Below are 23941 nucleotides of genomic sequence, written 5' to 3'. Positions count from 1 at the left end.
ATTTCTCTACAATACAAGCTGAAAATTCAAAAGACACTTTCAATATTGTGAACTAAATCCCAAATAATCCTATTCCAAAAGTACAGAATGTTCCGAATGAATTGCAATAGTCTCGAATGTCATGATATACTAAAATGATGCAATGAACACTGTTTTTAATGAGTTCTCAATACTTCCAAAAAAATGTGTTAATCCAAAAACAATGAGCACTTAGTATTTAAAATGAATAATTAAAAAAATAATTCCTCTACAGTTATATCTGAACATAACCGTAACCTCTAATAACAAATGGTTTCCAGAGACTGATCTAAAATATGAATGAATTAGTTTGTTACCAAGTCCCTATTCATATACATTCTCACTTGACATAGATGTGAGTCATTCCAATGGAAAATTGGAATTAAATTGTAATGTCTGTTTCTAGAATATTCTAAACTCAAAAAGCTATGTCAACTTCTTATTTACTACTTACAGTCATGGACAAAGGTTAGCTATGTATACATGCTGTATGCAAATGTCCATTATCTTAAAGTACAATTTACAACCGTGGACAAAAAGTAAGCACACAAATTGCATCTACAATACACATCCCTTCACAAATAAAAGAAAGATTTATACAATAAAGCTTTCTTAAACATGAGTGTTAAATAAGGATACGATACTAAAATAATTAAAATTACTAGGAACATGTCTTATGAAATAAATTCAGTTTAATTACATAAAATATGCACAAAATAAAGCAATATAATACTTCTGTATGCAAAAGACTTAAATACTCTTATTGCAAATGATGAAATAATGATATGTTTAATTAAATTTAAAAGAACAACATGGGCCTGATATGATACCTACTCGTTTTTATCAGTGCACGAAGGAACCGATCTTACTATTCCTTAACGCTCTATTCAACAAAATCTTTGAATCCGGTTATTTTCCTAAACAGTGGGTGAAGGGTAGTATCTGTTCTATATATAAATAAGTTGACAAGAACGATCCAACAATTACAGAGGTATCTCTATTACTGATACTCTATGCAAAGTCTTTACTGATATACTGAATACTCGTATATACACATGGTCGGAAGACAATGGTGTTTTAGACGAAACACATGTAGGCTTTACGAAAAAAAAAATACTCCGCACGCGACAATATCTTTAGTATTCCGGCTTTAGCTCAGAAATATATACCCAAAAGAAAAGGAAGACTGTATTGTCTTTTTGTCGATTTTAAGAAAGCTTTTGATAAAGTACAGCATGATATGTTATGGTCGTTAATAATACGCAAGGGTATGGATGGTAAAATTGTAAACATTTTAATAAATATTTATAGAAATCTGAAAACATGTGTCCGAAAACCCAAAAGTTCAACGACTTATTTCGAATGTATATTAGGTACAAGACAAGTTTCTGTTTTAAGCCCTATCATGATTTCCCTTTTTATTAATGATCTGATTACACAGCTAAAGCACAAATGCAACAGAGGTGTATTTATCTCAGAAGATATTGATGATATTTTTGCGATACTTTACGCTGATGGTGTTGCTCATTGCGCAGATACAGCAAAGCTACTTCAGAACCAAATAAAGGTTATCGAACATTTCTGTGATAGAACTGGTATGATAGTCAATCTCGATAAAACTAAAATCATTGTTTTCAGAAATGGGGGATATCTCAAGCAAAAGGAGGTATGGTTTTTCCAAAAAATCGATTAAATGTGTACCTTGTTACAAGTACATGGATTTATTTTTCACCCCAAATTAGGTTTGGACGAAAACAAAGCAGATACTAGCAGCTCAGGCAAAGATGGAACTTCAAAGGTTTTGAAATATCAAAAACGATTCGGCTGCTTTAGTGTACAGGATGCATTTAAAAGTTTTGATTCGGTAATAAAACCTATTGCTTGCTATGGGTCAGAAATCTGGGTATATAAATTTAGTAGATATATTGAAATTGTGCACTACAGTGTTTGTAAACATTACTTAGGTGTTTCCTAAACCTACAAATAATGCGATTGTGTTAGGAGAGTGCGGAAGATACCCACTATGCACCTATTTTTTTGAAGATGCATTAAATACTGGTTGAAAGTCGTAAAAATGTCATCTACTTGATACCCATACCAATGTTCTTTATCGTTTAAAAGATTAGATGAAACTAACCGTGTCACCTGGGCTACCAAAGCTAATGACATGTTTATATCGTTTCGGTTTTGGGTATGTATGGCTATTTCAAGATGATGGAGACGAAAAACAATTTTTCGCACTATTTTTGCAAAGAATTATGAATTCAACACTACAAAACTGGCAAAGCGATATTAACAACTCACATAAATGTGGGTGTGATAGCATGTATAAAACCGAATTAGGACCTGAAAAATACCTCTCATGTGGTTTATCGTATTTTCTTAGGAAATTACTTTCTAAATTTAGATGCTCAGTGCATACGGTGAAAATAGAGACAGGTAGGCATAGAAGGAATGAGAGAAATAATAGAGTTTGTGAACTATGTCGGAAAAATAAAATTTATTTGTTAGAAGATGAATTCCAATTTGCTAGTATTAGTCCAGCTTACGACCATGTAAGAAAGAAATACTCCAATGAAGTTTATTATCTCTTTCCGTCTCTAAAAATATTTGTATCTCTAATGAGTCACAGCAATATAATAATTATAAAGAATCTTTCTTACTACATCAATTCGGCTTTTCGTCTCAGACAACCTTTGAAAATTCAAACAAATGGTGAATAATATACTAAGAGGGGTAATATTTTTATAAAATAATGCACTGAATATTCAAAATTATGTATCTATACTCACGACGAATACCATATTTAACTTCTTTAAACCATGGCGCACATTTTATTTACTTGTATTTTGTAATATGGGCCGGTGGACTAAATTATTTAATAAAGTATTATTATTATTATTATTATTATTATTATTATTATTATTATCTGCATGAGACTGCAGCTTAAATCACATATTCTTCCTCTGATGTGTCTGATGTCAATATTGTATTCTTGCAGCTTCAAACACCATCTCAACAATCTCCGATTTGTCTTTTTCATTGTGTTAATGATACAAAGGGGGTTGTGATTACTGAATACAATAATCGGAGGAGATGAACTAATATACACTACAAAATGTTGTAAAACCAGTACCAAAGCCAAACATTCCTTCTCGATTGAGAAATAATTTCTCTGGCGTTTGTATAATTTTTTAAAAGGAAAAATGACACACTGGATGATCTACACCAGTTTATATATTTTGAATCAATATTCCACCAACCCTCACATCACTTGCATCAATATACATATTAAATAATCGCCTGAAATTTGGAGATGATAGAAATGTAACGCTTTTTAACATGACTATTGATTTATCACCAGCCTCCTGACATTTGTAAGAACGATGAATCTTGCAGTTTTTACTTAATAACATTGTTAAAGGTTTAGCAATTATGGAAAAATAGAAGCCAAATTTCCGATACTATTCAGTCATACCCAAAACTCGCAACAGCTGCTTTTTATTGATAGGCACTGGGAATTCAGAGATAGACTTGACCTTAACTTCTATAGGTTTAACTGGACCGTGTTCCATAATGTTCCTAAAACGCGACAGAAGCAAGGCAGAACTCATTTTTACCTAATTAGCCGTCTGATTTACATCACTAAGTCGATCAAATAATTTCCGAATGGGTCCCAAGTGATGTTTCTATGTATCGTTGTAGGTTATGAGTCATCGAGGTAAATGTCACTAATATTTAGCCATAATATTATCTTCAAACGCTGGAATGTTGACGGAGACTTTTTCATACTAAATGGCATCACTTTACACTGAGAAAGTCAATCTGAAGTTGAAAATACCGATATAGCTTTAGCTCTTTCTGTGAGTGCAATTTTGCCAGAAAGCTTTTAAAAGCTCAAACCTGATGATATATTTTTCATTTCCAATTTTGTCAATGCAATAATCTATATTTGTCATTGGAAATGAATCCCTTACGGTTACACTGTTGACTTCTATTGACCTTACACAGGCTTAATGTGTTATCTGGCTTAGGCACAAGAACACATCGTGAACTCCAGTTACTTCTACTTGGTTCTATTAAATCGTTCTCCAGCAAATACTGATTTGTTTCAAATATCCCTGCTTGAAAGGATTCATCCTATATGGATGTTGTTTTACAGGTGAAAGAATCTACAACCTCAACGCTATTATAGATTTTAATTGATCGTGTTGAACATCAGGAAGCAATGGCTCATATTCACATAACAGTTAATTTAGTCCACTCCTTTCCTCTTGTAGATGTGAATGTTTCTGGTCCAGATTGCTTAATATTTCTGAATTCCAACAGATTGCATTCCATCGTGTTATGTATATTTAATTTGCTTTGTTTTTTAATTTAGTTTTTTTTTTTAAATTCTATTTCATTACATGCTATTGTGATATAACATTGTATGCTGGACTTGACCTTGACCAAAATTGAGTTCATTTCTGCTTGACCCAAACTAACTTTTTTATTTTTTTCATTGTAAACAACTAGTACATATCTAAATTATTCTCTGCATGTATAGGTTTTAAATCAGTAATATTATTAATAGAAGAAATAAATATGTTTATTTGGGTCAAAGTTTTGGAATTTTCTAAGTGAATTATACATAATCCAGGTTATTGTTTTGTAAACATTAAGATCATTCCAGAAGGTTATTTTCCATTAGGTAATATTTTTTTTTTGTTTTTTTTTGTTTTTTTAAAGAAAATGCTAATTGTGACATGATGCCAAGTAGGAAACTATATAATCTTGCAACTGTGAGGATTTGGTCATTCGTTCTTTAAAATCTATCACTTTAAAGTTGCATATTATATGTTGTGACCAGTAGTTTTAGGCTGGAATCTCTTTTGTTCAAATTACTGAATTTAAGTGAATATTTTCTCTGGAAATACAAAACTGCTCTGATAAAATTCTTGGATAAAGACTATCACTGGAATTTTATTGAATTCAAACCTGGAATTATATTACTGTGATTCAACAAAAGACTTGACATATCAACAACCTATAACAGACACGTCATCGCCTTCAGTTTTTGGATTTCTTCGGAACTTGTACTAAGTTTAATCTAGGACTTTAAATTATTTGGACGTGTGTTTGTAATTATTGGATTTATTTGGGATTTAATTCACAATACCGTAAGATTTCGTTTCTCAATTGCACTTTGTATTCATATAATTTAAATTACATTTGTTAAATTTTACAAAGCTTGTTGTCTTTAACTCTTTTCTGTTACTTATTTTAAGAGCATAGACTCGTAACAATCGTTCATATCCTCACTGTTGGGACAGGTACAACTAAATTGGTTGAATAATTCACCGTGTTATCTCTATACAAATACTCATTGAACAAATTTATATGACAAAGTTGTTTCTCCCAGGACTGTTAATGATATAATTTAATCGTTTTCTTTCTTTTCAATTGTATAAGAACCATACAAATTAGCCCGACGAAAATTTTTAGGTATGTGCAAGAAAGCCAGAAGTTTATCACCTGGCTGAAAGCTCCTTTCCTTTGTATTTTTGTTATACCTTAACTTCATTATTGACCGAGCAGAGTTTAGATTAGTTCATGCTACTTCACAAACCTTTGACAGTTTATATATTTTATATGAGCTGTTATGCCACCGCCCCCTGTCTATCATACTATATCGGAGAGAAAGTAAATAAATTTCAAACACTTCTTTCAAAACCTGACCCCCGATCGCAGGCTGCTATTCCCGTCCGTGAAGGTACTCGGTCAAAATATATGTCTCGTTTCTTTTCTATTCATCAAGCCATCGTTGACTTTTTTGCGTTACACCAAAATATAACAGGAGTAAAACGAGACATAGATTATGGCCAAGTACCTTCAGTGCGAGGAATAGCAGCTAGACCAACAAGTAGATTTCCGCCTTTTTGTTGGACATTACTGGTGGCGGAGACCAACCATACTTGGCACTATATATGATGGAGTTTCCGCCCAAACAGTGCTGGAATATCGGACGCTAACTAGTAATTAATACATTTATTTCGATTGATCTTTGTATGCAGATAAGTAAAATCCCTCTTCTTTAGCGCGGATGGCAGCGTCACCCCAAGGCAAGAGTAACGCGTGTAGACTTTGTAGCAGTCTAGTCAGTTCCTAGTGATATAGTTCTCCCTAGATGGTCTCCACACTTTATGTCATGCCTCAGCAATTTAAAATTTCAGGATAATAACCGATGGATACACTGATGTTCTATTCTGATAGGGATTATTACTAAAGTGTTAACATTCGGAAGGATTTAATGTCGTGGGTTAAAGGAAGATACATTATGACAGGGTCCGGTATCAGAACGGGTCACATAAGTAATCTGAAGTAATTCTGTCACTCCGTAAAAATTTTTTCTTGGAGGTTGTTCCTTTTTTAGTATTAAGATCGCACCAGCCACCTGTGACTTTCGTAACCACGATCATTTCCCCTGCTAGTCCGACTAGAAGCGATGCATGAAGTTTTGCTTTATTGCAGGAAGATTCTGCACAGGGATACTGTATTCTGATTATTTGATTCCGTTACAAGAAGAGATTCTCTTTTGCTGTCTCATCGTTTAAAATAATCCAGCAAAATTCGTTTTCACATTCCAGGAAAAACTTTAGCGTTCCTCTTAACTGAGCATGTCAAAGACCACATAATAGTCTCCCTTTGCCATTTATATATGACCAGTTCACAATACATAAAACCAAATTTAACAATTTTTTAAATTTTTTCAATTAATTTTCAGTAATAATTTTACGGATTTGTAAATAACGAACTACTGCATTGTTTATCATTTTGATAAAACATTTAGACTTTAAATAGTAAGGGACTATTCCAAAGCATATGACACGCGACCTTGACCTTGGAAATGGTGCTATTTTTCCGATAGTGTACTGAATTACTTTGGAACTACCGTTCTTACAGTTATGCTACCACTGCAGACGGATGAATTCGATTCGTTCTTGTATACAAGGCATGATCTGCAAAAATTTTGAATGGCATCGAAAATTTGGCAAATAGTTATATCGCACTCCCACCCACCTAGATAATTGGCTGCCTACCTTGCCTTTACAGTGTGTGTGTGTGTGTGTGTGTGTGTGTGCGCGCGCTTTTTTCACATTCGACTATTCAGACATTTTCTTACTAAAGTGACAGAATATCAAAAGCATGTGGCAAAACATATTTTTTCTGTACATTGTTCATCCTGTAAGAATGTAATATAGGCAAAAGTTTGATTGTGCAAAGATTCAGCTAGTTTCAGGTTCTTAAGAGCGCAAAATATACATCTGAAAGGCCCTAAAGAGCCGATCAGTTTGGTAGATAATTACTACAAGGGGACTATTCTTCTTAAAAGACTTCGCCACGTGATAAGAACAGAAATAAATCTTCCTTCGTGCACCATTTTGTCTAAATTCATTCTCCTTCTTTTGATTTAAAAATCATTCCTGCATCCGGTTGCAGAACTAGAGGTTCGGGTTCGTACGAGGCCCTAGGCGGATTCGGTTTCACATAAACGTTCATAGTGTGACGACTCTACGATCTTAAAGTAAGTAACGGAAAGAAAGTGAAACCAACAATTTAAGTAAGATTCAACAAACAATGTTTTTTCCTAGAATACAAAGTAAAATTCAAAAGACTTACAGTATTGTGAATTAAGTCCCAAATAATCCTAAATGTTCTATCACAAGTTTAAAGTAATGAATGTTCGAATATACTTTAGTGTACTGATGTTCCACCATAATGTAATCCAGAATGTCATTGAATGAGTTCTCAGTAATCCCTAAAATAGTCTAAAAGTCAATGAGCAATTGGTAATTCCAATGAATACTTAAAATAAATTATTCCTTAAATAAATAGTTCCTCTCAAAAGACATCAGAACCGTTATATGTGATTCCATAGTCTGATCATAAAGCAGGCATGAAATGAATACTTGTAAAGTATCTCTCTTTCTCTGTATATATATATATATATATATATATATATATATATATATATATATATATATATATATATATATATATATGACCCGAGACACAACAGAATGTTCTGGAAAACTGATTATTTCTAATGGAAAATTCCGTCAAACTCGTGAACAACGTCAAGCCTTAAAGTGACCCCCCAAAAAACTATGAAAAAAAAAAAAAAAAAAAACAACAAACAAACGGCCGTGATCTGTTTCCGCAGGGCAGGGTTTTCTTGGTTTTCATGCATCACATCGTCGTAGTTAACATTATTCACGCCAAGGTCAAGGTTGTCAATCGCGGAGATTTTAATTCATTGTTGAAAAGAACTGAATGGTAGACGAGTTCCACCACACAAGCACTTCCATAAAATCCTTCAGTACATCAAAAAACAGCTAATCGCCTGCGGGTGGTGCAACCAAATATAACCGATCCCACGTTAACAATCGCATAATTAGATTCTACAACAGCTGGGTTTCCCCAGATCCAGTTAGGACATTGATCAACACGTGAACCGAGTTTGGAAACATGTCACCGAGCTAGGGTGGTCTTTGGCTTTGCCTGCGCAGAAATCAGTGACGGGGAAATGCTGTTATTTGTATAAAATTGGTTTTTCTCTTTCGTGATGACATATCACGTTGTATAACTCAAGCATGCCTCCATTCTATGTGCGATGATGCAGGAAACTCGCGCCGCAAAAATAAATCGTGTTCGGACGCATGAGAAGAGTCGCAATCGCTGAATTTATGTCCGGCGTGGAACAAAGAAGTTTCGTGCAACGGCACATGCCCATACGATGTGGATGAGATTTGATATGTGTGTGAATTCGCGCTTTTCGAGCAAACATTTCACGTATATGTCGTGCCGAAGATTCGTTGGGACAACAACCCTAGGAACTCCTCAGGCCTTTTCATGTTCTCGCAAAATCCAACAATAATTGAGCACATTCTGGGGCGCAGTCCAACGCATTTTCTATATAGACTTCCCCGCACATTAATTCTTTCATTTCCTCAACCAACTTGGTATTTTTAGCGCTAAACATTGGATGATCTTTCGGAAATTCATCGATGTCAAATTTATCGGCAATAAATGCGTCACATATATTCGCATAGACGTCGTTGCCGGTTACATGCAGAATGGCAAATCCGTGCCCGTGTACATAATTTTAATGTTTTCACCGCACCGCGGTTTGATTGTATTATAATAAAACTCGAACATGAATATTTGACAAGTCTAGGGCAGAAGCGGCAACATGTAAAACTTCGTAGGCTTCAGTTTTGCGTTTTCATTGTGGACGCATAACTTGGATGAATAGAACACTATCCTTAACAAGATAAAAGCAGATTCGCTTAAGCAAATTTTCCATCGTTTTGCTTGACACGGCATTTTTCATTAGATTGCGTTACTCGTGCACATGTTTGCAAATGTCTACATCCGTAGGATATATCCAATGAAATTTGCCAATGTGCATTGGTTGCATCATCGCCTAGCCCCAAAATTTGATGGCTTAAAAGATACATTATATAACTGTATGAGACAACGGGGTCGTACATATCCACTAGCCGATTGTTTGCGCTAGCGTAGCGATGATTTGCCATAAAAATCCAGACACGGATTCCAAGTTCAATATACAGATGTTGGTAAATGTTTGTGAAAAGTTTCAGCTCGACGCGGATTTACGACAGCATCGCAGCCCAGGCCATTTCCATTTATAATAAGTAATGCGCGGGATCGAGCTTGTACACGTGCATGACTTAATCATAAAAAAATATCGAAGACATCTTCAAGAAGTAACACATCCATGAGCAGATACAGATCGTTTTAGTCACCAAGATTTTGACAACCAAACGCGCACCAGACATCGTTCGCGTGCATGTAGTCATTGGCGGAAATGCCTTAGTGAGACAGTAACGAGTCTTCCACTTGGCAAATGAGTAAACTTGTCCTAGGAAATGACTGGGTTCAACATACCATGTCAAGCATGACAGCGAATAGGAAATGACTGGGTCTGACATACCATGCCAAGCATAACAATGAATAGGAAATGACTGGGTTCAACACACCATGTCAAGCATGTCAGTGAATAGGAAATGACTGGGTTTGACATACCACGTCAAGCATAACAATGAATAGGAAATGACTGGGTTCAACATACTATGTCAAGCATGACAGTGAATAGGAAGTGACTGGGTTTGACATACCATGTCAAACATAACAATGAATAGGAAATGACTGGGTTTGACATACCATCTCAAGCATAACAATGAATAGGAAGTGACTGGGTTTGACATACCATGTCAAGCATGACGGGTAATAGGAAATTACTGGGTTTGACATACCATGTCAAGCATGACAGTGAATTGGAAATGACTTGGTTTGACATACCATGTCCAGCATGACAGTGAATAGGAAATGACTGGGTTTGATGTACCATGTCAAGCATAACAATTACTGGGTTTGACATACCATGTCAAGCATGACAGTGAATAGGAAATGACTGGGTCTGACATACCATGTCCAGCATGACAGTGAATAGGAAGTGACTGGGTTTGACATACCATGTCAATCATAACAGAAAGAACATCAATAAGAGTATCAAAAGTTTATTTCCGATTTATTTATGGTAAAAAACAATAAAATATTTAGGAGTATAACGGTTCAAAGTGTATTATCAGTTGACAGGGGCTAGAAATGTACCTGGCATATGGAAGAAAAAATCTTGACACATCACAAACATGATCTTGTTAAAGACATCAGCACCAGTAATCATTACTATTTTCATAAATTTCATCTTTACCTTTTTCTTTGATGACAATAACCTTAACCACTAGAACAAACTTTTGCCTATTTTCTAAATTCTATAACACCTGATGTTACTCAAAAAGGTTTTGAAAAACTGAACTTTCATCATTATGTCATAATTAATTTGAATGATTCAACAGAAATTCAAGTATTATTGAGAATAAAGAATGACATTTTCATGAAATGATGGGTGCTGTAGTGAGGTAATACAACCTTTGTGACCATTCCAAAATAACAGCATGGATAGCTTCTGTATATAAAATAGAACAAGGAAAAATACAAACTCACGTCAACTTCTTGATCAAGTACTCCATTTTGAAATACTCTGTTTCTAATCTACTTCTTTGCAAAGCTTTACAAAGGTAAGTCAAAATAATAGTATTACATGTAATAGGCAAATATTAAGATAGAAAATTTGGTATAACCTTCAGCAAACCAGATATGGCCAACTAAACTCAACCATTCTTTAGGTGGTATGAATTCTTAAGTGTTTATCCCAAGAGCCTTTGGTTCCATCTCTTTGTAAATACATATTTTATTGTAGGAAAAAATGTATTTTATCTATGATTTTATTCCCCAACCAAACAATGTCATCAGTAAGCCAATTCAGTGATTTTTATGTTGTCTCACAATAATGAAATCTATGATACTTCAGGCATAGGCATTGCTATAAAATGACTGGGCAGATATGGAAAGGACATTTGAGAAAAAAGTGCAGAAATGGGGTAAAACAAATCAGCAACCTTCACCTTGAAGATAAAGCCTTGACCATCATATACGAGAGGCAATAAATGTACCATTGTACCATGGTTCATCCCTATAACTCAAACGTCTTTCAAGATATAACAGAGGGAAAAAAACTCACTTGAATGCTGACCTGTGACCCTAGGGATAAGAACATGCAAAGCAACACATCTTCTAGTGACAATGTATAGGTTTAGCAAGTTTCATCAATTTATTTTAAATAGTTGTAAAGTTGAATTGTGACTGAAACCTAAACTATTACCATGTGACCTTGACCTAGATGACCCTCAATGTGGTACCCAGCTCGACATACCTTTTACTGATGATTATATATATATAGAGATAGATAGATAGATAGTTATACCAAGTTTTGTGTCCCTTATTCTCAAATGGCTCTAAAATTATGGAGTGGAAAGGAAAGTAAAATAGAAAAATCCATCAAATAACACTATGACAGATACACAGGTATACCAATTTGCAGCTCATAATCTCAAACAGCTCCAAAACAGTGGGAAAGAAAGTGTGAAAGAAAACACATAAGAGGCCATGACCTTGATGCAAATACATACAGGACCTAAAGCGTGGTACACCAAGTTTCATCCCTTAATCTCAAGTCTATAACATTATAGAAAATCAGGAAAATATGATGAAAATGTAGGATACTGAACATGTTCTTGATCTTGAGGACACATAAGCACACACAGTACACTACATACCATCTAGTGATGATGTACAACTTATGCAGGTTTCATCCCTTAATCTCAAATGGATTTAAAATTAAAAAGCAGAAAGGAAAGTTTGATGAACAATGTTAAATACTGAGTTGTGACCCTGACCACGAAGATAGTGTCTCTAATGTGGTATGTAACATGCTTTTATGTAATGATATAAAAGGAACACATTCAATCCTTTTAATAGCTGTCAATTTTCAAATACTATGGGCCTCAAATTTCAGACAATGAGACTCAAATTTCAGACACAATGAGACTTGTGAGTATACAAAATTGCCAACCCATCTAGAATGTTTCATTATTACATGATATTCTTAAAAGGTAGCAGTCTATAACAAAATGGTCAACAAAAATTCTTGATACATTTGTATGTCCAATATTATAACCATGAATGTATAGTTATGCCATCAAATTGTAACATATTTTGCTTTAAGAAGTGAGTATCAGCTGTGCCTGAAGCACTACAAAATGCCTAAGAAGAACTGTAAGTGTATTCTTTGCAAAAAATAATGAAACAAAGTAATGGACACCCATGCTACCATTTAAGTAAAATACTGAATGTACTTAGGTCTGAGAAAAAAGATACAAAAATATTCCACACACTTATGAGGATGGGTGTGGCAACTACCCTATATAATGTGCTTGCAGATCAGAGTCAATTCCGTCTTCTCTACTGATTAGTTCTAACAAACTGCACAGACCCAGATCTGCTGGTGCATTATGCAATGGCAAATCTGGGTGTGTGCAGTTTGCAGTTAGACTTGTCTTATAAGTGAGTATGTACAATATTTTAGGTTAAGTATACAAATTCACATTATTAACTGATTGACATTTCTGACTATATTTCTTGGAAAGTATGTTGCATAATAATGCCCTAAAACATTAATTTGTATAACATGAAAGCTTTTAAACAAGAGGTCCATGTGGCTCTGCGATCTCTCACCTGGTTAACATCTATCTAAATGAAAGAGAATTTAGCCCAAAAAATCGGAAGCAGTAGTATGCTTTCAGTAGAACTTTATCCCCCAAGACTGCATAAGCTATGAAAGCAACTGTTTCAAGGTTGACCTTTGTATTTGTACCATCATACATATTTCATGACAAATCAGCATTATCTATACCTACTTCCCATTATCATGATTTCTGTAAAATGTGGTCAAACAGATCTGTTTACCTTAAGAGATGTCGAGCAGTATACTTTTGGAAAAAGCTGTATAGTTTATCCTTCTGAAAGTGACAACTGTTCTAATATTAACAGTTTTGCTGTACCTCACATAGTTGTGTATGTGTGGCTGTCTCTAACGTAGCTGATCACCTGTTATCAGTTAAGGTCTCCTCTTCCCTCCCTATCAACCCATAAGCTGCATGAATTGGCTGAGGTGCCTACCTTCATTTTCAAGAATATCTCTTAATAATCTTAAATCCCACTGTTTTGTTTTAATTGCCACCAGATCATCCAACACCAAACTCGTCAGGCTAACCATGCTAATTATCCGACAGATGTTTGAATTTAGGGCGATTCGGCATTCTCAAGCACTCACAGAGTTAAAGAGCTTAATAAATGTATACAAATTTTGCTCATAAAATCAATAACTTAAACCAAAGCCAGTATTTTAAAAAAGAAAAAAAAAAACATCTATAGAAACTATGGTCAAATCATAACAGAATCAGATCTGGTTCATTTTTATTGAATAGTTCGTGAAAAATCTTTTAAAGGTTTCACAATTTTTTTTAGCACTGGCAGCATATTTGATGGTGTATTGGCATCATTTGTGCAAAATTGAAAACCCTTCATGTTAGGATATTTTCTGTAAAATCTGGTCAAATTCTGATGAGTGGAGTTCATGAAAAAGTCAATTTGTAAGTAGTTTTACTTATTTACGGTAACAGTGACCAAAATTGTATTGTGGAACAGCCTCATTTATATAAACTAGAAAGTCTTTCATTTACGAATGCTCTCAGATGAATTTAGTCGAATATTGTTCAGTGGTGTTTTAAAATATTAACAAGCTTCCTCTGTTTTAGTACAAGTGGCTAGATTTTCAAGAAATTGGCAACATTTGTACAAAACTGACATCCCTTCATGCCAGGATACTTTCTGCAATATCTGCTCAGATTCTCCAAAGTGGATTTTGAGAAGACACGGTTTAAAATATTTCTATTTTTAGTCATGGTGATGAGATTTTTGGTAATGCTTCCGTCAAATTTGGTAAAATTCCGATTGAAATTGGTCCAGTTTGTTTTTTATGAAACTAAAATAGAAAATGTTGATGGAATTAGGATAAGCATAGGGTCATACCACAAACACACTTAGTCTTACAGTCAGGTGTGCTAACAATGATGAAATAAATTGGTGAGCTGCACCAAACACAATATTTACTAAAATATAATAGTCCAGGGACAGGTTTTTAACAAGATCAAAGTTCAAAAGAAATTGGGGATAGTCATAAAATGGTACTACCGGTAATAGCCAAACTTTATTCTAATTTGCCATGTTCCCTGTTTGACAACAGACTATCATCTCATACATGATAGACTCAGATGAAATCACAACGCTACTTCTGACTGCAAAAGATATGGGAACTGTGAAGGGCAGTGATGAATAATTAATAAAGCAAAACAAGAGTAAATTTACAAAAATCTGTTATCATGTTGTCAAAAAAGAATGTTTTAGCATTATTTCAATAAATCAGAAAATTAGAAAGTTGTATTGGTTTATGATAAACTATGGCAATAATAACTCTTGTTCACAATGTGTCTACTAGTTCTACAATGTAAGACATATCACATGTTGTTTTTGTTTTAGTGCCATGTCTTACTATCCAAATAACTGGGTTGTAAAGCGTGTTCTGATGTCCGTTGTAGTAAAAGTTTCAGGAATTTCAGGAATATCTCACACATTTAGCAGTCTATATCGACACTCTTCCACTAATGTATGTGTAATTAATATACTTACTGTGCTGTCTTTACCCTGGCGGAATCAAAATATGACACTAGCAAATGGACGCATTTTCATGTTCCATTGACATACATTTGAATTTGTTGCAATGCGGTGGTAGTCAAGGTATGCCGAAGTATGTTTAAGTACATTTATGTGGGGGATATGTTTCTTGGACGAAACAAAACATTGCTTACAGTTCCAATAGGCATAATATTTTTATTCGTTTTGTGAAAGAATAATATTTCAACTTAACCCGATTTAGGCATTCCTGGCTTTCATCGCTTTCCAGCCAACTGAAATGCAGGCCAACGAAACTTGAAAACAGGTCTATTGCTTTTGTGAGAATCTGAATTTATTAGAGAAAAGACATCAGGGTAAGTAAAGTCTGGCAAAAACATTATAACTTTACTTTGTAGGAAAGCGTCATTATTGGTTGCCAGTTGTGTGTGATATTTCTGAAAATTTGACTTTCGTAACATGCAACCCCATTGTCGTAAGTTAGGCAGTAAGACCCATCACGCCCCCAGAACAAAAATATCAGGTGATGTGTCTTATGTTATAGGACTATGTGTCTATGTAATCCTGATAACGCATGGCAGATCAAAATGACAAGTCATGCCTCTATGCTTTGAAGTGCACAAAATGGCTAATATGATCGCAACAAAAGCAGACTAATTCCAAGCTTGTTTTACGAGGGTGCTGTACCCACCCACCCCATTGGGGTTAAACCCTGTCATTCCTGCGGGTTGCCATGCCCTCTTTGGGGTATGTCCTGTCCTTTTTCATGGTTGCTGTGTCTTAAATGTCTTCATGTTTAGTACATTACATTTTCTAACATTCTTCATGTATTATCCAGCCCCCAAATTGCAATCATTTACCCTTATTCTTCACCTGCAGTGCAAATGTCATGTTAAATGCATCAGTGGAGTGTATGAAAATGCCCTGATAGTACCCTGCTCCAATTAGTAGTATACAGACCACTCTTAAAAACATAGTCGAGTATTTGATATGCCTGATTTATATACCAGTCAGCAATTGTTTCATTTGTGCAACCCTCCACAGATAAATACAAACTTTAAACACTTCCCATTAGCCAGCTCTGTGATTAACCAAATTTTCTGTTAACACCATACCTTCTTTTTGAGGCCTTAAGGGAGATTAGTTATATTTAACTAACACAGCTGCCCTCTTTATATAAAGACATCATTATTATTAACTATTATTACTATTCAAAGACATTATTATTATTATTAATATTATTATTCAATGTCCAGTCCCTTACTTTATATCGGACTTGTCTGTACAAACCAATCATGCTTACAAGCAACATCACACATAATAATATGAAGCTAACTGATGAAGGCCACAACTCTAAACAAAAATGCAGAATACTAGGCAAAACACATAAAAGGCACATTTTGGCCAATGAAACAAGCTTGCATCAAATTACATAACAGGTTCTTGAACCATGCTAATTACAAGTAGCATCCAATATAAAGATATAAAGTTGACTGACAAGGATCAAAACTCTGTTCAAAATAGTATATATGAGACAAAACCAATTAAGGGCACATCCTAACCAAAGAAACAATGTTTGTACCAAATTTCAACAGAATACACTGACTGTTTCTTGAGCCCTGCTCAAGCTTATGCAAGCAACATTCCAAGATTCCACGTCAAGACAAGAATGTGTTCATCAAGAGGCACAGCTATGTAGGGCATGGAGTAGACATGGCTACAGAGGCGTAGCTGGGGGGGGCAGGGGGGTACATATGTCCCCGGGCGCCAAGGTACAGGGGCGCCAAAATGAGGCTTACAACGTTACATTATAATAAGTAAACAAGGGTAATATTCAAAAATGTGATTAAACGGGGAAGGGGCTGGGGCGCCAATTTTATAGTTCGTCCCCGGGCGCAAAATATCATAGCTACGCCTCTGCATGGCTATACCCATATAAAGCACATGCAAGTGTACAAGGTTATATTCATACCAAATGGCATCATTATATAGTTCTAGCGCTATGGCCATTACAAGCAACATCTTCTGTGAAGACACAAAATTACTTGTCAGGGGCCATAACTCTATGCAAAAGGGAGTTGATAAGGCAACCATTAAAACTGCATATATAGCTCTCTTTGACAATGTTCATACCGATTTGCATTAGAATATACTGAATGGTTCTTGAGTTGTGCCCATTACAAAAAAAAGTCCCATATCACAAGATTAAGGTAACTGTCAAAGGTCACAGTGAAGCTGACAAGACAAGACAAAGCTCAGAAAGGTACAACTATAAGAAATGTACACCTAAAGGTATCAGACAATGTTGAATGGTTCCTGACTTATGCTAGTTACGAGGGACTGCTGTCATGAATTTTTCAGTATTATGGAAAAAGGGCAAAAACTCATTAAAATTGGACCTGAAAAGATGAAACCTTTAAAAGCCGCATCCAATCATGTGCATGAGCAGCAGAGCTTTGGTGGTTACCGAAAGCTTGAGTAGATGTAGAGATGGATGGAAAAAAAAATGTAATTACTATTAGACTGCCAGATCCCTTCTGGTAATGCAAGACCTCCAATGTCTAAAGAGATCAAAATATCCAATTACTAAATCTTGTTGTATACAGCTTTCTTTGTAGAGAGTTGATAGCCCTCATCTATTCATGCCTTCAAAGTATTTAGTTAACTGTATTAACAATACAGTAAACTCCTGATTTACGTGTATTTGACTTAACTGAGTTTTTCATTTACACAAATTCATATTAACACAAAAGCAGAAAAATATACATCAAGACATGCATCATTTGCATATATACATAAATGTGCTGCATGGTTTTCCAAGCAGGAACCACCATGTTTTTGCATGTGTTCAACTGGGATGAAGATTTTGTTCCCCACTGATGGATGGACTGAAGCTCGTTGTCCATGTAGTATTTTTGGAATCCATTTCTTATAACATAACTGAATAAATGTTTACATTTTTTTTTAACATAGTTAATAAAATATTGTCTGACAAAAGTTCTATAAAGGAACCTTTAGTGTCATAAATGTGAGGTCTAAGGAATGCATACCATGGATTTTCTAATATTTCATATGGGAAAATTCACCTCAAGTTACATGAATTGGACATATACAAGGTCTCATGTCACACAAACTGGACATATGCATGGTCTCTTATAAATGTATTTTAAGTGTAAATTGGGGGTTTACTGTAATATGAAAACACAATTTACATGGGGCAATAAATTAATTTCCCAATTTTGGTACAGTTAACAGGTCAAATATTCATGATTTAATTGTAGATGATTCATTAATTACATATACATGTAGTACTTAATTCTTCAGACCTACAGACTTGATTTCAAAAGTCCCATTACATGTATACAGTAAAGCATCACATTTTACCAGCCTGTCCATCTGATCAAGAAATAAAGGTAAAGGACTGGGTGATAACCCTCAAGATCAATCTGGAACGTTCAATATTATATTACAAATGATAAATTCTATGAATGTACTGAACCATAATAAGGGAGGAATTGTCTGGGTGAAAAATTATAGGCAAGAAATTTACAGCAATTGTAAAGAAAATTTTCAAAAATAAGTTTTGAAGGATGGCAAGCATTTATTGCATAAACTGGATCATGTATCACATGTAAATTTGAGCTCACTGATGTGTACTGTATATATTTGCCTTTAAGTCTATTACAACTGCATACTACATAGATCCTGATCTGCCATAGCATTATGTGCCTGCAGATCAGGGTCTATGTTATTTGTTTTACTGATTACTTTTAACAAACTGCATAGACCCATACCTTCTGCTGCATTATGTGATGGCAGATCTCGGTCTGTGCAGTTTGCAGTTGGACTTGTCTTATGAATCAGTATAAACAGTATACTAGAACAAAACAACAGGTGCTCTAGATACCTCTCAAATTTTAGTAGCCATAGCATGACCTACATTAAAATTTTAGTAGCCACTCCCAATTTTAGTTCACCAAGCCCTAATAATTTGGTTGCCTTTGACACTGACAGCAGAAATTAATTTAGTGGAGAATTAATGGTTGAAGTTTGGAAATGAAGGTTTAATTTCATGAAAATTAAATAGGAATTTAAAAAGGCATTAGGTGACTTTTGTTGGTATACCTAACAAGGACATAACTATTCCAGTCATCATCTGCTTGAACAACTTAGGCCAAAAGTTAAACTTCATTATCTTAAGTTATCTAAACCTTTGATCAACATACTGTATGGCTTGAAATTCACTGATAAAGGGCCTTAACTGTAATTTTAATTTAGCTTTAATTTCTTCAGATGATAGTTTATATTAATAAAAATGTTTATGACAGATCAACTGACAGTAATTTTACTGACAACTGAATTATCTGCATTTGTCTCCATGTCCATATTTTTCCCTATGTTTGCCTTTAACTGGGAAAGACCAAAACAACTTGTGTATTAGACTCATCCTTTGTAGGCTGCAAGTTAAATTAGTCACAGGGAAATATGGTGCCTCATGCAGGAATTGGCCAACTTGCAATTAAGAATAGATTATGTTATGAATTAAACCGCATCCACTGAATGTTTTGCATACACATGGTATATACTTGTAATGAGATAATGCACAATGATTTCTGAAGGTCCCCAAAGGGCAACTAGTTTACCATTTTCACTAGCCAATTCTGAATTTTCATTGCAAATGCAACAGTTGTATTACAACTTAGAGCTGCTGACAAGACAAAGAACATAAAATACAACCACATCTGTCACATGATTTGTAACTCGGAATAATGTTAAATAAACAATAAAATGTATGTTACATCAGCCAAGCTTTGGTTTACTCATACTCCTTAACTCATTAACCCCTGGTGACGAGTTTACTAATGCCGAGCTCTGTAGCGTCAAGGTCATGTACAATACACTAAAGTGGGTGGTATTATAGAAAGGTAGACAGATGTAGCTCTACAATGATACCAAATAATCTGGAAGTTCTAGTTGCACTAGAAAATACAGGGGGAAAAATGCATTTTTTGGACCCCATTATTTTCACCCAAAATTTGCCTGTGGTGAGAATCCAATTTTGAGTCTGGATTTTAGACTTTTTGGTCTCCAGATCTAAGGCAGACTGGTATGAACCTTCGCAAAAAGTAGGATAAGATGGGCATTTGGAATAAAGAGTGGTCTTGATACGAAAATAATGGGTCCGTTTAGCAAAAAAAAAAGAAAAAGAAAAGAACTCCAACTTTTACTGTTCTGCTCATGTGTGAGCCAAATAGCCAATGAAAAACAATGTTTCTAACACAACTGGGCATTAAGTTATTGGAATATCATCTGGAAGTTGACCTATTATAATGTATTCAGAAATAGCTCTCAAAATGGGTTTCCTACTTGAATTTCAGGCAAAAACAAAAAAAATCTCCAGGGGTTAATGTGTTAATCTCAGCATGCAACAAAAAATCTTTTCATGGCAACAGGTTAAAAGGCGTGGAAATTACAGCATAATCATCATTTTTAATTTGCACAATTTTGTGAAAAGGTTCAAATAAATAATTTTTGTCTAAAATGCATTCACCCTAACAGGCATACTCATTGACCAATTAGTCAGATAGGTAAAAAGATACTGAAATTTGTGCATATATACAACTGTAGCAAATGTTTAATTCTGGAAAGTAGGTCATAGTTAACCAATTTTAGTGCACGACACATGCATTTCAAGATGCATATACAATACTGATTTATGTTAACATGTGTATCAGCAGATTGGCTACAGCCGAAACTTGGAGGATGGACACAATGTTTAAGCAATTTGGTAATCACCAAATGAAGGTCACATCTACCCAGTTTTGGTGCAAGACACATGAAGTGAAGATGCACCATCAGTGTACATTTGGTTGGCAAAATGTGTAGAATTATAACACAGACCAATTCTCTAACAATTCTGAATAAATCCAAGAAAAATCAAACACTTGGAAAAGGTCTCAACAAAATGCCTTAAGCCTCCTTTATACAAAGTGCTGTGATTTTCTCCAAATATGCACTGTCTTTACTGTGATTTTCTCCCAACATTTACTGTCTTTAAAACACCGGGGTTTGAACTTTTTGGGGATAGTGACATATAGTGTGAGTGTGTACTGACTCAACACCCCACCCCCATTAATGCCTATGCAAGTAGGTCATAGCAACCTGCATGTTAGCAACTGGTGTCAGATCCATGGAACAGAACAGTTTCGAATCAGAGGCTGTAGTGTCCAGGTAAACTATAAAGTAAGATACATAACTAATTTACTTGGCAAAATATCTACTGGTAACAAAAGAACGTGGAACATATTGTAAGATCATTTACCTAATGATAATTTAACTAACAGTAACTAAAAAGCTTAATCAGTGCAAAAATGTAAAGCTAAATTAATGGCAACTTTGAATCATAATAAACTCCACTGCTATTCTTTCACACTCAAACAAGTCAAAGCAAAAAGCCATCAGGACACTCATTACATTACATACTGCCTTGCATCATGCTTTAATACATTGTACCTTTTAAGGTATCACTACACTAACTGAGCAAATTAACTGTTATTATATTGTAATCCCTGAGAAAATCATTAATATTGTTTCTTGATTTTCCTGAACATTTCCTGACCAGCAGAAAATAGCACTTGTATTCAGTAGAAAGCAGCATTAAAGCCTAAACAGAAAATAAAATGTTTATTGAGTACAGATAGCCTCTTAGCTTTTACCTATGATGACAAAAGCAAACGGGCATGATCCAGCTAGTTCCAAAAAGGTCACCAGATGTAAACATTCCAGTCATTTAATTCAAAAATAACTATATTCATACAATCTAACATAACCTTTGCTGGATTGTTAAATTTTGTGTTGGACCAAGCTAGTGCTTAACTAGTGCTTAACATACCAAATATACTCACTTATAAGTCAAGTCAAACTGCAAACAACAAAGATCCTAATCTACCTGATCATAATACGCCTGCAGATCAGGGTTTGTTTTCTGTACTACTGATTACTCCTAACAAACTGCACAGACCCCAATCTGCTGGAGCATTTTGCAATGGCAGACATGGATCTGTGAAGTTTGCAGTTGGACTAGACTTAAAGTGAGTGGAAATGCTAAAAAGATAGTCTTGGTACATCTGAACTTGTAACTAATGCATTTTTATCATAAAGTTTGGGAAATGAAGGAAATATCAAATATGAACCTAATTAGTGCAGTGATGCCTTGGAAATGGACTTGAGCATGTAACTCGAGGCCAATGACCTAATGCAAGATCAGTTTCTGACAGCCTACATAAAATCCAATCTGTAAATAAAAATAAATGCATACAGACTCAACAATGTATGGGGGTGAGAAACAGCAGCCAGCCATAATAACTGACATATATTCCATGCATATAGATCATTCATACATAAAAATAACAACAGAAAATATATATGATAAAAAATATAAAAAGGAGTAAGGAAATTAAACTTAATAAAGACCATTTCCAATAAAAGTATGTTGAATTTTATACATGTCCCATTATGGTATGGAACCAGACAGTTTCGACAGATTCAGTTTTGTCTTGTAAGAATTATTTAGTGGGTAATTTGAACTGAATGCCAAGGAAATAAACTGGTATTATATTTTCTGTCAGTATCAACAATTATCTTGCTCTTGCAAAGAAATGGTCTGTGAAAAAGTAGCCATAAAACAGGCAACAAGGCCACAGTTCTGAGCTCACTGCAACACAGCATGTCAAGTGGAAAATATTCAAGTTCTTCAAAAGTAGGTTTATAATTGAGTGCTTTGTTGTTGAAAATACGGGTTACAGAATGAGAAGTTTTGGAAGGCTCTCTCATCAATGTTCATAATTATCACAGTGTCAGTTGGCGTCATTTTAAATGTTGAACGTGTGAACATCTTGTCAAAGTTCTCTGCTTTCTTAGGATCTTGCTGAAAATAACAAGAAAAAAAGAAAGAAATAAAAGAAGATTAATACATAAAGGCAAATAAAATATCACAAAAGAGGTTGCATACAAAGTCAAGCAAGATCAGAGAGGGTGGAATAAACTGAATGAATCAGTAGCCTCTATAAAGAAAATGAAGCATGGAGTATCAGCTACGATAAAGTGTCAAGCAACAGTTCTCAGAAAATATATTTTTATTATGAAATTTGAGAAAAAGATCAAAAAAGCTATTCAAATAATGTTTCTAATTTCTTTATGTAAAGAAAGGCATTTTAAATCTGCCCATGGAAGTCCGAAGCATAAAATATTGTCTCTAGAAAATTGTAATGAAAACCATCTTCTCATGACAATTTGTAAAACTGCAGCTGTATTGTTTCACTGACCTTCTAAAAAGCAGACTTTTTCCTCCAAAAAGCTTAAACTTGTGAGGTTACAAGTTGTGTCCATTACTAGCAAGAGTCCATTACTAGCAAGTGAACACAATGCCAAGATATCACGAATTTGAAAGACCTAATGAGTAGTAGTTTTGGAGATTGTGACCATCTGATGTAGTCAAAATAAAGAAAGCATTTTGTAGTTTTCGCCTTTCAAGTTACATGTACTTAATTGACCTTTAGTCTCATATTTTTTATATGTGATTGATGCAAAATTAATATTTACTTTTAATGTGCAGAGAGAAATTGGATCATCATGCTTATTCATTAAGAACCTAATCAGCAGCCTTTAAAAGTGACCAATAAGAAGTGCTTACTAGAGTTACTTG

General features: G+C 34.6%; 1 protein-coding gene across 2 annotated transcripts in view; it reads right to left on the bottom strand.

The window, feature by feature from the left end:
- LOC149806048 (calcium-dependent protein kinase C-like) overlaps positions 1-23941 on the bottom strand; it is a 278539-nt gene that overhangs the window by 16812 nt on the left and 237786 nt on the right. The window contains exon 16 of one of the 2 annotated variants that reach the window (XM_089950913.1): positions 10589-23164. The exons of the other annotated variant lie outside the window; for it this stretch is intronic. Coding sequence (XP_089807039.1) covers positions 23003-23164 — 162 coding nt within the window. The 3' untranslated portion in view covers positions 10589-23002. Of the gene's footprint in view, positions 1-10588; positions 23165-23941 lie in introns of those variants that run through there. 2 annotated transcript variants of the gene reach the window in all.

This window comes from Sinohyriopsis cumingii, chromosome 2 (assembly GCF_028554795.1).
Source record: "Sinohyriopsis cumingii isolate HCF-2022 chromosome 2, ASM2855479v2, whole genome shotgun sequence".
In the NCBI taxonomy this organism is placed as follows: Eukaryota; Metazoa; Mollusca; class Bivalvia; order Unionida; family Unionidae; genus Sinohyriopsis; species Sinohyriopsis cumingii.
The sequence above is the reverse complement of the archived record's forward strand: the minus strand, read 5'-3'. Positions and strand labels throughout refer to the sequence as shown.